The sequence below is a fragment of the Gracilinanus agilis genome, chromosome 3 (genome assembly GCF_016433145.1).
Source record: "Gracilinanus agilis isolate LMUSP501 chromosome 3, AgileGrace, whole genome shotgun sequence".
NCBI classification, from domain to species: Eukaryota; Metazoa; Chordata; class Mammalia; order Didelphimorphia; family Didelphidae; genus Gracilinanus; species Gracilinanus agilis.
The window spans coordinates 475,380,411-475,395,181 of record NC_058132.1 but is presented as its reverse complement, the minus strand read 5'-3'; the positions used below and the strand labels follow the sequence as shown (position 1 = coordinate 475,395,181).

The following is a 14,771-nucleotide window of genomic DNA, read 5'->3' as shown; positions in this document are numbered from 1 at the left end:
TTTTTTTTTAAATTAGCAGATATTAAAGCAAGGTAACTGAAATTAGCTAATGCTGCCATGAAGCATGCTTGTGGAATTCTAAAGAGATTGGTTATAAGGAAGTGTTTCTAACCTGCTCTCACAAGTGTATAAAGGACAAGCACAGACAAGTATATAAAAGAGATTTTTCTGGTTTAGATGTTTCTTTCATTCTTGCATTTTGGGAAATACTGAAGGTAAAGAATATAGAAAAAGGTGTAGGAGCAGAAGATCAGGGAAGAGAAAAAAAAGGAAAGAACAGTGGAAGGAATTGGTACGGATGACTTCTACAGATGCTTCTAATTATTAGGTCCAATCCTTGACCTAGTTTCCAGTGATAATAGAAAAATAAGAACCCTGGAAAAGGAGCATAAAGTAGAGAATAGAAAACGTTAACTCCTCAAGTCATACACACTGGATAGGGTGTTGTTGCTCTTATCTTTTATGGCAAAAATCCTTGATATGTGATGCCAAAGGCTTGGAAACAGCCCAATCCTCCACCCCTCAGTCACCTGTTTCTTTGAGGCTCACTATTTACTAGTAAAGTATGATACTCACAGAGAATACTAAGGCCTGGGCACATGAAATCAAACAAATCTATGCTACAGATGATTTATTTCATTATGTAATATGTTTAAATTCATACATATTAATGAACAAAAACTACTTGTGCCATACCTTTCTGAATGGCCTGTTTACTCTGCTTTATTTAACAATAGCTCACATTGTCATAGTGTTTTCAATAGCACTTTTCTCAGAAAAGACCTTTGAGCATTATTGTTGCTTTTTGCTAAATGAGGCAAATGGGGCTCTGAGATGTTAGATGTCTTGTCCATGAACTCTCAAACAGGTAGTATCAGTCACTCAATAAGAACAAGATGCTTAGTGTGTGTCAGGAACTTTGTTAAATAGAAGAGATACAAAGAAAGGCAAAAACACATTTCCAGGACTCAAGGAGCCTTCCTTTTCCTCCTCTGTAAAATAGAGATAACAGCAGCAAAATACCTACCTTCCAGGGATTTAGGGAGGACACAATGAGATATTGCTAAGCACTTTGCAAAAATTAAATGCTATTAGAGTTAATATATAATAATCATAACATATCAAAATAATGATAAATATCTTAATAACAACTACAAAAGTAATAATACCGAGGCAAGTCTGCAAAGGTGGGTTTTGGACTGATTCTTAAGCCAGATTTCTAACTTCAGATTCCTAGTGTAGCACTCTTTTGTTACATTATATTACTCCCTTGGTTTAAAGTAATATATCAACATGATTAAATCCTCCAATGATCCTGAGATCTACTGAGTTTGTGCTATCTACTGTATCCCATTAAAAAATGATTCTTGTAGCTCTAACATCAAAAGTTCAGTCTAATGGACAGGTAAGTGGGTTGGTGGATTGAGAGCCAGACCAAGAGATGGGAGGTCCTGGGTTCAAATCTGGCCTCAGGACATTCCTAGCCATGTGACCCTGGGCAAGTCACTTAACCTTCATTGCCTGGCCCTTAATGCTTTTCTACCTTAGAACCAATACATACTATCCATTTTAAGACAAATGGTAAAGGTTTAAAAATAAGTTTAGCATATTTAGTGGTTATGAGATAGCTATCTTTACCAGGGTTGAAGCAAGTTGGTGACCAGTCTTTTCACTTGATTACACTTGATTTATTGTGGAGATAATCCTACTCAATATCCCCAGTGATAAAGATTCTTTTTAAGTTTAATTTCCAGCAATTGGTGTTTTTTCTTCCTTCCTTCCCTCCTTCCTTCCTTCCTTCCTTCCTTCCTTCCTTCCTTCTCTTCTTCTTCTTCTTCTTCTTCTTCTTCTTCTTCTTCTTCTTTCTTCTTCTTCCACTTCCTCTTCTTCCTCTTCTTCTTCTTCTTCTCCTTCCTTTTCTTCCTCCTTTACCTTCCATTTTAGAATCATTACTGTGTATTGGTGCAAAAACAGAAGGGTGGTAAGGGTTAGGAAATGTGGGTTAAGTGACTTGCTTGGATCACATAGCTAAGAAGAGTCTGAGGCCATATTTGTACTGAGAACCTTGCATATCTTGGCCTGACTCTCAATCCACTGAGTCACCCAGTTGCCCTCTCTATTTCTTCTTGCATGGCCCTATTGCAGTGGTTAATCATTCATCTCACTCTGGACTCTTCCTTTTTATAATCTTTTGGACAGAATACTAAAAAGCTTAATTATTCTAAGCACTACTCTGATGATATGAATCCCTACTTCAAAAACCTTTAATTTACTGCCAATTTAAATACAAATTCAGTTTTTTAGCATTCAAGCCTTTCCATGTTTTGGCTCCAATATAATTTTATCCCTCTATATCTTTTTAAAAATGTTTTATTTTGAATATTTTCCTATAGTTAGATATTTCATGTTCTTTCCCCCTTTTCCTCCAAGGCCCCCTAAGCCCCCTTAGATGACACTCAATTCCACGGGGTTTTACATGTATCATTGATCAAGACCTGATTCCATATTATTGATAGTTGGACTAGAGTTATCGTTTAGTGTCTACATCCCAATAATATCCCCATCAGCCCATATGTTCAAGCAGTTGTTTTTCTTCTGTGTTTCTCCTCCCACAGTTCTTCCTCTGAATGTGGCTAGTTTTCTTTCTCATAAGTCCCTCAGCCTTGCTCTGGATCCTTGCATTGCTGCTAGTAGAGAATTCTGTTATGTTCGATTGTACCACAGTGAATCAGTCTCTGTGTACAATGTTCTCCTGGATCTGCTCTTTTCACTCTGCATCAATTCCTAGAGGTCATTCCAGTTAATATGGAATTCCTCCAGTTCGTTATTCCTATGAGCACAATAGTATTCCATCACCAACAGATACCACAAGTTGTTCAGCCATTCCCCAATCAAAGGGCATTCTCTCATTTTCCAATTTTTTTTTGCCACCACAAAGAGCACGGCTATAAATATTTTTGTACAAGCCTTTTCTCTTCTATTATCTCTTTGTGGTATAATCCAAGCAGTGTTATGGCTGAATCAAAAGGCAGATAGTCTTTTAAAGCCCTTTGAGCATAGTTCTAAATTGCCATCCAGAATGGTTGGAATAGGTCACAACTCCGCCAGCAATGCATTAATGTCCCAATTTTGCTACATCCCCTCCAACATTCATTACTCTCCCCTTTTCTCATTTTAGTCAATCTACTAGGGGTGAGGTGATACCTCAGAGTTGTTTTGATTTGCATTTCTCTAATTATTAGAGATTTAGAACACTTTCTCATGTGCTTATTGATAGTTTAATTTCTTTATCTGAAAATTGCCTATTCATGTCCCTTGCCCATTTATCGATTGGGGGATGGATTTTTTTTTGTACAATTGATTTAGCTCCTTGTATATTTGAGTAATTAGACCTTTGCCTGAATTTTTTGTTATAAAGATTTTATCCCAATTTGTTTCTTCCCTTCCAATTTTGGTAGCATTGGTTTTGTCTGTACAAAAACTTTTTATTTTAATGTTGTCAAAATTATTTATCTTACATTTTGTGATTTTTTTCTAACTCTTGCTTGGTTTTAAAATTATTCTTTTCCCATAGATCTGACAGGTATACTATTCTGTGCTCACCTAATTTACTTATAGTTTCCTTCTCTATATTCAAGTCATTCACCCATTCTGAGTTTATCTTGGTATAGGGTGTGAGATGTTGATCTAGACCCAATCTCTCCCATATTGTTTTCCAATTTTCCAGCAGTTTTTGTCAAATAGTGTTTTTTGTCCCCAAATCTGGGTTCTTTTGGTTTATTGAAGACTGTCTTGCTGAGTTTGCTTACCCCTAGTTTATTCCACTGATCCTCCCTTCTGTCTCATAGCCAGTATCATATTATTTTGATGACTACTGCTTTATAGTACAGTTTAAGATCTGGTACTGTTGGCCACCTTTTTTATTTGTCTCTGATTTTTCCAGAAGACCAATAATTCTCAAGTTGTCTCTGCTAGACCTGTTTTCTTGATCTATTATCTTCTCATTGAGATATTTCATGTTTCCTTCTATTTTGTCAGTCTTTTGACTTTGCTTTATTGAGTCTTGCTGTCTTGTGATGTCATTGGCTTCTAGTTTTCCAATTCTAGACTTTAAAGACTGGTTTTCAGTAATACTTTTTTGGTTTTCCTTTTCAGTCTGGTCTATCTGGCTCTTCATGGCTTCTAGTTCATCATTTCTGGTCTTCAATTTGCTTATCATTTCATTTGATTTCTAAACCTCAATTTCCAATTGCGAAATTCTGCCTTTTAAACTGTTATTTTCTTGCTAGATCTCTTCCATCTTTCCCATGATCTTAGATTTGAACTCTTCAAGAGCTTGTGACCACTTTTCATTTTGGCGGGGGGGGGGGAGGTTTGGATGTCTTTAATTGTTTGTCCTCCTCTGTTTTCTGTCTTTTTTCTGTGCAAAAATTATCAAGTGTTAGAGCTTTTTTCTTGGTCTTTTTGGTGTTTATTTCTTGGGCCTTGCTTGGCATCATTTTGCTTTCTCAGCCAGAAGTCTGAGTAAGGCAAGCCGACCCTCTTTGTATGGAGCTAAGGAGCAGTTTTTTGCCTGAGGCTACTTTGTGAGTCTCCTGGCTTCCACTGTCTGCTAGGCCTTTGCTGTCCATGACCCCTCTCAGCATCACTCCTGAGCCCACGGTCTACACTCCCCAGCCTCCTGGAGTCTCTGGTCTGGCTGTTTTCAGGGTCAAGCCCTCTTGTAGTTGGCTGCCCAGAGTCTGGAAATTGGCCCAAGCTTGCTCCTCCACCTGAGGTTTTCCCCTCAGTCTCAGCTTGCTGAGCTACTTCTACTGTTCACTGCCTCTTTCAATCCCACTCCCATGCTCAAGGTCTGCACTCTCCAGCCTCCTCGGGTCTCAAGTCTTGTTGCTCTCAGGGGCAAGGTTCTAGTGTACCAGTTAGCTGCCAAGGAGCTAGATTTTGTGCCCCCACTCTCTCCAACTCTGGTGCACAGCCTTTGACTCTGGTACTGTGGGTGGGGTGGGGGAGGGTTGATCAGCTTGCATTTTTATGGGATCTATTTCCCCTTTATAGCATGGAAGTGCCCAAATCCCAAGTACCTTCGATACTGCATCCTATTGTGGGGTCCCTTCTTTCATCTGGATTTGTTTTTTTTTTTTGTCCTTTGGAGGTATGCTATATGAGTCAGTGAGGAGAGTAAAGAGCCCTGCTTCTATTCTGCAGTCATCTTAACCTGGAGTATCCCTCTATATCTTGAGCTTCTCCACACAAACTATGTTTGAGTTACACTGAATAGATCATCTGTTGTCTGAAAAAGCCTTGAAGCCCTTCCTATCTCTTCCCCTTAGTTTAATGGTTCTCTCTACTCTATTTGCCTTTTGAAACCTTATTCATCTCTCAAAGCTTAACTCAAATGCCACTTCCACCTTGAAATCTTGATTGTTTCTAATAAGATATAATCTATTCTTGGAAACTTGATGAAATGTTATATTTATTTGTGACTTTTATTAAATTCTGCCTTACATCATAGTTATTTGAGTAATTTTTTTATCTTTTAAAAAATCATTTTAGTTAAACAAATATTTAAGTCTTCTTTGTGTAATGAAGATACTCTGCCAAGTTCTAAGGATACAAAGATGGAGAAGAAAATATTCTTTAACATCAAATAGTTTCAAAGTAATTGGGAATGTGAGGGAATGAGACATGTACATAGTTATAATACATTAAAAAATTAAATAAATGGAGATATCAGAGTAGCTTTAGAGTTTAAAGAAAGCAAGAATATTTTAAGATCCTTGAATTCAGAGATTGTCTTATTCACCTTTGTACCAGTTCTAGATCTAGCACCAAACTTTACACTGCATCAAATTAAATTGAAGGAATTACTGAATCAAATTTAATCAATAAAAATATATAAGAAATAAAGATTTATGAAGTGACATAAACTGTGCTAAGCCCTGGGAATACAAAGACAAAAATTAAAAGTACCTCCCCAAATATGCCCAAAGAGTTACAAACTGTACATATCCTCTAACCCAACAATGTCACTATTAGTTTTGTTTCCTAATGTGATGAAGGGAAAAGAAAAACTACTATATGTTCTATAAGACTATATGTTCTAAAATATTTGTAACATCTTTCTTTGTAGTGGTGAAAAACTGGACACTGAGGGCATATCTATCAGTTGCCCATCAAGTTGTGGCAAATGATTGTGAAGGAATGATACAGTGACAGAAATATTGTTTAAAGAATAACTTGTGTATGTCCACCTTCAGAGAAAGAATTGATCTATAAAAACAAGCAAGACATAGTTTTACATATATGTATGTATATAAATATATATATGTGTGTATATACACACAGAGACAAATATATTCAGATGATGCCCTGTTTAGTGCAGGCAAGGAAAGGAGAAAGGGAAATATCTGGGAAATTTAGTTTAACAATCAAATAAATATCTTTTTTTTAAATGCTTAAAGAAAAAGATAAAAAAGAACTTATGTCAAAGAACTTACAACCAAATGGGAGAAACAGTAGGTAAACAACCAAGTATATGCTAACTATTTATAAAATAAATTAAAAATGTTTGTAGAAGGGAGGGCAATCATAAACAAGAAGAAGGAAGATGGAGATCAAGAATGGTTTGTGTTTAAAGTGGAACTTGATCTGAAGTTAAAAGGACAGTAGGAACTTCAAGATATTAAAATGAGGAAGGAATGTTTTCTTCATATGGTCAACAGCCAGTGTAAAGTCACAAAAATAAGAAATGGGGTGTTGTCTGTACAAAACAATAAAGAGTTCTAATATGGCGCCCTTTAAATTTGCTGAAACAGATATCTACTTTATTAAATTAAATTGTCAGCAGTGCTGATTTTAGATTGGATTGGAGAGATTTGAGAGAGGTTTGAGGCAAAGTAAATAGTCCTGACTTTTAGACACTTAGAAGCTACGTGAGCAAGGCACTTAAACTCTGCTTGCCTTTATCCATTGGAGAAGAAAAATATGGCAAACCATTCATTCCAGTATCTTTCCCAAGAAAACTCCATAGATAAGAATCAGTGTGCTATGATCCATGATGTGTCAGAGTCAACACACTTGAACAATAGCAGTGCAATGCTGAAAGTGAGAGGTGATTAAAGACAGTTTTTTCTTACAGGTACAATATGTGTCTTCTTTTACAGCATGAACCATATGGAAATGTGTATTGTACAAAACTGGCATAACTTATATTAGATTGTTTACTGTCTCAGGGAGGCAGAGAATCTAGATCCCAAATGTCAGAAAACAAATTTTAAAAATTGTTTCTACATTTGATTGAAAAAGAAAAAAAGAAAAAAAGGAATAATAAAGGCCAGAATTAGAATAGTATTTGTGTAAGTGGAAAAGATGGAACAGGTGAGATTCTTTAGGCAAGAATTAACAACAGATTGGATATATACAGAAAGAGAGAGTGAGAAGTCAAGATAGACATTGAGGTCTCAAACTTGTGTGCCTGGGAGGTTGGTGATATTCTCGATGATTTTAAAGAAGTTCAGAAGAGGGATAAGTTTTGGAGGAAAAATATTGAATGATGTAATACATATGATTATGCATTTGATGTGTGGCACTTGAGATGATTTTGGAATATTCAATACTAAATATGAAATAGTCAATTGGAGATCTGCCAAAAGATTATGATCAGCTAAATAAAATTAGATAATTGTTGAGATAATAATTGAAATGTGGTTGTCATAGTGATTTACAGAGATGGTAAAGTTAAACTAGATTTCAGTAGAATGAGAGATTCATTTTCTTTAACATGTAGGTATGTATGCCTTTTCTCTTTTGGTGTATTTAAATTTGCACAACATAAAACTTTTCACTGATTCCAAAAGGTGCCTACTCCAGATTTGCAAATACATGCTTCAGATCACAAGGATGACTGCACACAAGAAAATTTACCTTTTCTTTTTGTATTCAAGCAGTGCTTAATATTTCCTTTTATTAAGCAGGTAATTTTCAAATATATGTATATACATACATGTATATATATACTCAAAACTTATGCCTTACTGATTCCAGAACTGAGTAACCAACAGTTTCATATGTCTCCATTTATGAAAAAAAATTAATTTCCTCACTAAAGCTAAGATCTGACCATGTTACTTCCTTACCCTCTTCCCCAAATATGCTCCCTATTACCTCTAAAATTAAATATAAAATCTCCTGGTTTCTAAAGACCTTTATGACCTACCCTCTTCCTATCTTTTCAGTTTTTTGAGACTTTACTCACCTCCAAATACTCTATGACTTTGCAACATTATTTTTGCTGTTCCTTTCACAAGACTCTCCATGACCTTACTCCATGTCTTTTCTGTATCTCTTGCTTGGAATTCTCTCTTCTTGCCTTCATCAAAAAGTTTCCTTAGCTTACTTCAAGACTCAACTCAAATCTCAGTCTTTTCAGAAATCTTTTCTATTTCTCCCTCACTGCTAGTGCCCTCTCTCTGACATTATTCTCCATCTCCTCTACCTTTATCTTGTTTGCCTGTTTTCCCAACAGGAATGTGAGCTCACTGAAAGTAAGTACATATTAAGTGATTAGTAAATGCTTTTTGACTATCTGATTTTTGGATATACGTATATATATCCAAAAAATACATGTATGTATTTGTTTGTATCCCCAAAATTTTGGTTTAAGCTTCATAAGTATTCTTGCTTGTAAGAATATTTTAGAAAGATATGATGATATATTTTTCTTAACAAATAGGTGGAAAAGGAATGGCAGGATGGGAAGGTGGAATTCGAGTCCCAGGGATTGTTAGATGGCCAGGAATATTGCGGGCTGGAAAAGTTATTGAGGAACCTACAAGTCTGATGGATATTTTCCCAACTCTAACTGCACTAGTAGGAGCAACTTTACCTCAAGATAGGTAAGAAAATAACAATATCTAAAACAAATACTTATCAATTTTACTTTCTTATAAGAGGATATAAAATGAAGGTCAATTCTCTTTTCGAAGACTTTTCATGCCAAATATCTAGGTACCTTTTCCTTTAAACATGGTTATATCTTTTGATTATATAGACAAACAAAATATATCTGATTCCACCAATGTAGGGTAACTTGGTATAAACAGACCTTGATAAGTAATTATGTTTTTGAGAATCATGGTGATGATGAGAAAGTATACAACAGAAGGATGTAGAAGATGAGACCAACTCTTTCTCTCTATGAGGAGGTAATTATTGTTAGTCTTCAATGTTGAAGATGCAAAGTAAGCATGAAGCCAGAATTAGGGTGAAATTTATGACCACAAAAATTGATGTGTCTTACAGTTTACTGAAGATGGTACTCTATTTCCCAATAGGACTTTCTTATGATACCTTTAAGTAAAAATAAAAAGATGATTTATCAATATTTTCACATAGCACTAAAATTTAAATAGAACCCAGGAGAAAGCAGATGTAGGGATTTAAAAAAATATGTATTTTTACTTATGTCAAGGAAGTTTGTATTGCTAGCACCTTCCTCAATACAGAGAGAAAAGTAAACTAAATTGGTTGTTTGCATTCTCCAATACATTATCTCTACTAAGAACTAAGAAATGTAGATGAAGAGAAGGGTTTTATTTAGAATACTAAAGCTTTCAGAAAAATAAAATAAATTCTGACCTTAAATGTAGCCTTCAAACATTGCAGAATATAAATTTCAAAATTGAGTTTATCAATCATGAATACATTTATTTATAGAAAAAACACCCTTTATCATATTTCTTACCTTCTCAGGGAATAAGGAAGGAGTGGAGGAAGGGAGAAAATCTGAAATTGAACTAGATTTTTTTTAAATAAAGAAAAAATACTCTTAAAATACACTTTTAAACTCTAACCAGGAAAAATCCTATATTTCTCAAAGGTTTTGTGATGTCACAGATTTTTTCCCCAAGCATTCTTATAAAACTTAAAATGATTCCTCTGACCACAAGTAAAACCTTAGAAATTCTATTGGAAAATAATCTTCATTTCAAATCTACTTTTAAACTTGAAAAAAATTCTTAAATGCTCAAACTGGAACCAATGCTGAAATAAAGAAAATAGTAATATTTCTCTAAAAAAGTACTGAAAATTTAAGAAGCGATTTAAAGGACAATGTATTGGAGAATGCAAACATCCAATTTGGAATAAAAAATCCTTCAAGAATAAATTAAATGAAACAGAATTCATATCTGGGAAACTTCTCTTTTTTTAAGAGACCCAGAAGGACAATTGGTAAATGAATAAATTATGTTTCTCTATATACTTATATTGGGGGTTGAGAGGGGAAAGGTAATAAAGCAGTGATGGAAAACCTTTTAGAGACCAATTGCCCAGACTGTGGGCCTCATTCAAATGTAAGCCACCCCTTACCTCAGACAGAGGAGGAAGGAAGCACTCCCACTGGGCTGATGGGCAGAAGGGCAGGTAATGTGAAAAATGTCCTCAAGTGCTGTGGAGGGTGGAAGGAGAGTAGCCCCCTCCAGCACAAGTTTCCATAGGTTTTCCAATGCATAAAATCTCATAGCACTGTTCCTTGTATCTCTCTCAGTCTATGTACTTTATCACATTCTGGTTTGTGCTATTTTTATTTGAATGTATGGTGTTCAGAAGCATTACATGCTACATTATAAAACTAGGCAAGGACCATGCTTTATTTGTCTTTGTATTACCCATAGTACTAAAATCATACACTGATGCCTCATTTGGCTTGGAAATCACCCATATTTCTTGAATGCTATTATAATAGATCATAAGCTCTAGAAGACTTTGCTTCACTTTGAGTATAGAGTTAGTGATACCTGTAATCCAAGGATCAATAAATTAAATATGGAAAAGACTGACACTCCAGAAGATTGTTTAGTAAGGCTGTAAGTTTCTTTTGGGGGGAGAGTATAGTATGAATAGCATTAATTAATTAATATTCATTAATAGTACTAACGTATAGGTTATGGAAGTATGCAGATAGAATTTGCTATTATATGTTGATGGAACAAGTATTGACCATTATTAAATCATGAATGTTTTCATCCTACAAGGATTCCTCCTATGATAATCATCAAAATATGGACACTAAATAAATAACTTTCCAAAATTAGTTTTTTCAGATTTCATGTAATACAATTTTTAATAATGGTTTGCCAACCTTTTACAATCCATGTTCTCTCCTGCCCTCTCACTCCTTTCCCCACCCCAAAAGGGCAGCATGTAATATGATATAGATTATACATATATTATTATATAATATAAATTTCCATGTTCTTCTTGTGAAGTAAGATATATATTACTTATAATAGAGAAAAATTAATTAAGGAAATAAACTGAAGAATGTCATATTTCAATATTCATTCAGACTTCTTTGATGGGGAGGTAACCTTTTTCATCATAAATCCCTCAGAGTAGTCCTGGATCTTTGCCTTTGTTGACAATAGTTAAATGATTCATACTTAACAGGCACACTCTATTGTTGTTTGACTAACCTCTATTGATTAACTTCTACCACTTTCTCCTGATCCTGATCACTTCACTCTACATCACTTCCTATGAGTCTTTCAAAGCTTTACTATGATAAGCTTGTTTGTCAATTCTTTTTTAGGCCCTTATCTTCCATCTTAGAATCAATTACTGTGTATTGGTACCAAGGCAGAAGAATAGTAAGGGCTAGACAATGGGGGTTAAATGACTTGAGGAGGGTCACACAGCTAGGAAGTGTCTGAGGCCAGATTTGAACCCAGGACCTTCCATCTTTAGGCCTAGTTCTTAGTTCACCAGTCACCAAGCTGCCCCTTTGTCGTTTCTTAAAGCACAATACTATTCCCTTACAATCATATCACCTTGTTGTGCCATTCCTCAATTGATAGGTATTTATTTTGTTTGCCACCACAAGAAGAACTACTATAAATAATTTTTGTATAAGTAGATCCTTTTCCCCATCTTTATTCTCTTTGGAATACAGGTCTGTAGTTTTATTTCTGGATCAAAGGGTTTGCACAATTTAATAATTTAATAAATATATATTAATTAAATGAATAATCACTTCTTAGTTTTAGTTTAAGTCTAGTTAAAGATTCTGTGCTGTTTCGATCACAAACATTGGAATACATGAAAGATTTGCTTAGAAAGTATAAATTGTAAAATTTAATGACATTTACTGGAAATTGCATATATTGCTATTTACTAATACCCACCAAATTCATTATGACAGAAGTTCTTTATCTACATATATATATATATATATATATATATATATATATATATATATATAAAGAGAATTCTAATTAGTCTACCGATTGACTTTTCTTTGTTCTAGATGTTACCCAGTATTAATCTTTGAAGCTCATGTCTTTATAGGTTTCTACCATTTGTATTTTTAAGGTCTGAGTTAGTCTTGACTTTTCCAATAGCTTGTAATCTCTTAGAGTAAAGAAATTGCTTTCTTTGTAATTCTTTAATTTTTCCAAAATTATGAAACAAGTTTTTGTTTTATTACCTCAGGGTGATTGATGGCCGGGATCTAATGCCTTTATTGAAGGGAGAAGTTGAACAATCAGAGCATGAATTCTTGTACCACTACTGTGGTGTATTTTTACATGCTGTACGGTGGCACCCAAGGAACAGTAAGTAAAAAAAAATTATGTAATGAAAAATGTGCTAAAGTACAATCAAAATTTTAGTCCTAGTCCTTGCTATGTGACCTTGTGTATATTTCTTATCCTCTTTAGACTAGTTCTTCAATGCTATTTTTCTTTTCAGAAAAAATAGGGGATTGGGTTGACTGATCTTTAAGATCCTTCCCAGGCAGAATATCCTAAAATAATAAGTTATCCATTCCTACAATAGGATGTATGATGTCTTCTGAAGGTTCTTTCCTAAAACTCACACCTTCTTGAAAGTAACTAAAATTAGTCCAAGATGCAGAGAATAATTTAAAATGATATTTGTTTTGAGTAATAGATCCAACCAATCATATTATGGAGAAAATGAGAAGAAAAAAGAGTTGTGATTTTATTTCCAAGGTTTCTGGCCACAATAAATGAAATAATAACATGGTTTCCTAAAAGTTAGGAGATGAAAATTTTACCAATTTTTGAAAGGAGATATGTGAAAAGTTGTTGGAAATATAGACAAAGTGTGGCAGTGTTATATCTGGGGAACTGGGGAAAGTTCATATAAGATATAGTTTCTCTAACATAGATTTTTTTCCCGATTGACTTCTAGGTAGCACAGTTTGGAAGGTTCATTATGTGACTCCAGTTTTCTATCCTAAAGGAGCAATAGGTTGCTATGATGTATTATACTGTCCATGTACTGGCGAAAACGTTACTCAGCATGATCCACCTTTGTTGTTTGACCTCTCAAGGGATCCTTCTGAATCTAACCCCCTTTCTCCAGATAATGAACCCCAATATGATTCAGTAATAAAGAAAGTAGCAAATGCAGTGGAGCAGCATAAAAAGACGCTCAAAGTTGTCCCAGAGCAACTCACTTTGTATAACGATGATATAGTAGGGCTGAGGCCATGCTGTGGTGTTTTCCCATTTTGTTTCTGTGATAAGGAAATTGAAAATTCAACTATAAAAATATAACCAAAATATAAGAAGATATTTTCCATTAAAAACTGCTTATTCTCCAATTTTAATGATCAATGTAATTAGTTTAGTCTTTAAATAAAATTATGACCTAGTCAAGAGCTTTAATATTCAGGAACGTGATACAATCTCCAATTTGGTTCAGAGAACTTCTGGGTTCAAATTTCATGGCTTCTATCCACTACCTATATGGATTGGTCATGTATCTTACCTCTCAGAGGTTCAATTTCCATACCTATAAAAAAAGAACAGGTTAACTTACTTGTTTTCTAAAAGCTGTGATAGCTTGGTCAAAGTAATATGGGAAAAAGAGGAAGGTTATAATCAAATAAACAACAACTCTTGAGTCAGAAGACTTAGGTTTCTGTACTGCCTCTGATGCTTACTGCCTATGTGATAATGGGAAAGATATTAAATCTGCATGGGTCTGATTTCTCATCTCTAAAATTAAGGGGTTGGGCTAGATGGTCTCTGAGGTTCTTTTTAGTTCTCAAACTATGATGATGTTTTTGGAGCTTGAATTTTCTCAGATGTAAAATGAGGAGGTTGAAAAGATAATTTATTTGTGTCTCCTTCCAGATAATTATTTAATGTTTGACTTTTAAGCATATACACAAAAATGTTTCCATACTGTAACTTCTCAAATAAATCAATACATTCCCTCATTACATTGTTATAATGCTATTTTAAAATTTGCAGTGTTTTTTAATTGTTTTTTTAAAATATTATCTCTTCTTAAAAATAATCCTGCAAGTGAATTATTATTGGTTATTCCAATCCATAAAATAAAAGCATGAAATGTTTTCTTCATTTCACTTAAATTTGAGAACTTTTGCTTATTATGGCATAATGTTTTATATTGCACTATTTTTTTAAAACTAATTTTATATTTACCACAAGAGGGCACAATGGTACAGTCTAGTAGAGGGAAATGTTAAAGAATTTAGTATTTTGTTTTGTTTTAGGATTGTTTTTTTTTTAAGGAGCATATATTTAGATTATAAACCTTGAAAAAATTTTGTATATGTCTCTTTTCTGCTCCCAACTCGTTTATTGAAATACCTTTATGTACTCTGGTTGGAACATGAGATTAACAGAGAGAAATCTATGTTGTGGTAAAAAGAGTAAAGGATTTTAAGTCAGAGGGCCAAATGCCTGTGTATGAATTCTAGCAGTGTCACTAAT

The 14,771-nt window shown here is 34.2% G+C and overlaps 1 protein-coding gene across 1 annotated transcript in view; it reads left to right on the top strand.

The window, feature by feature from the left end:
• LOC123241721 (arylsulfatase F-like) overlaps positions 1–13,586 on the top strand; it is a 62,166-nt gene extending 48,580 nt beyond the window's left edge. Inside the window, exons 7-10 of the mRNA XM_044669279.1 lie at positions 8,528–8,546; positions 8,735–8,897; positions 12,493–12,614; positions 13,216–13,586. Of these exons, the coding sequence (XP_044525214.1) occupies positions 8,528–8,546; positions 8,735–8,897; positions 12,493–12,614; positions 13,216–13,583 (672 nt within the window). The 3' untranslated portion in view covers positions 13,584–13,586. The remainder of the gene's footprint in view (positions 1–8,527; positions 8,547–8,734; positions 8,898–12,492; positions 12,615–13,215) is intronic.
• The last annotated feature ends 1,185 nt before the right edge of the window (positions 13,587–14,771 follow it).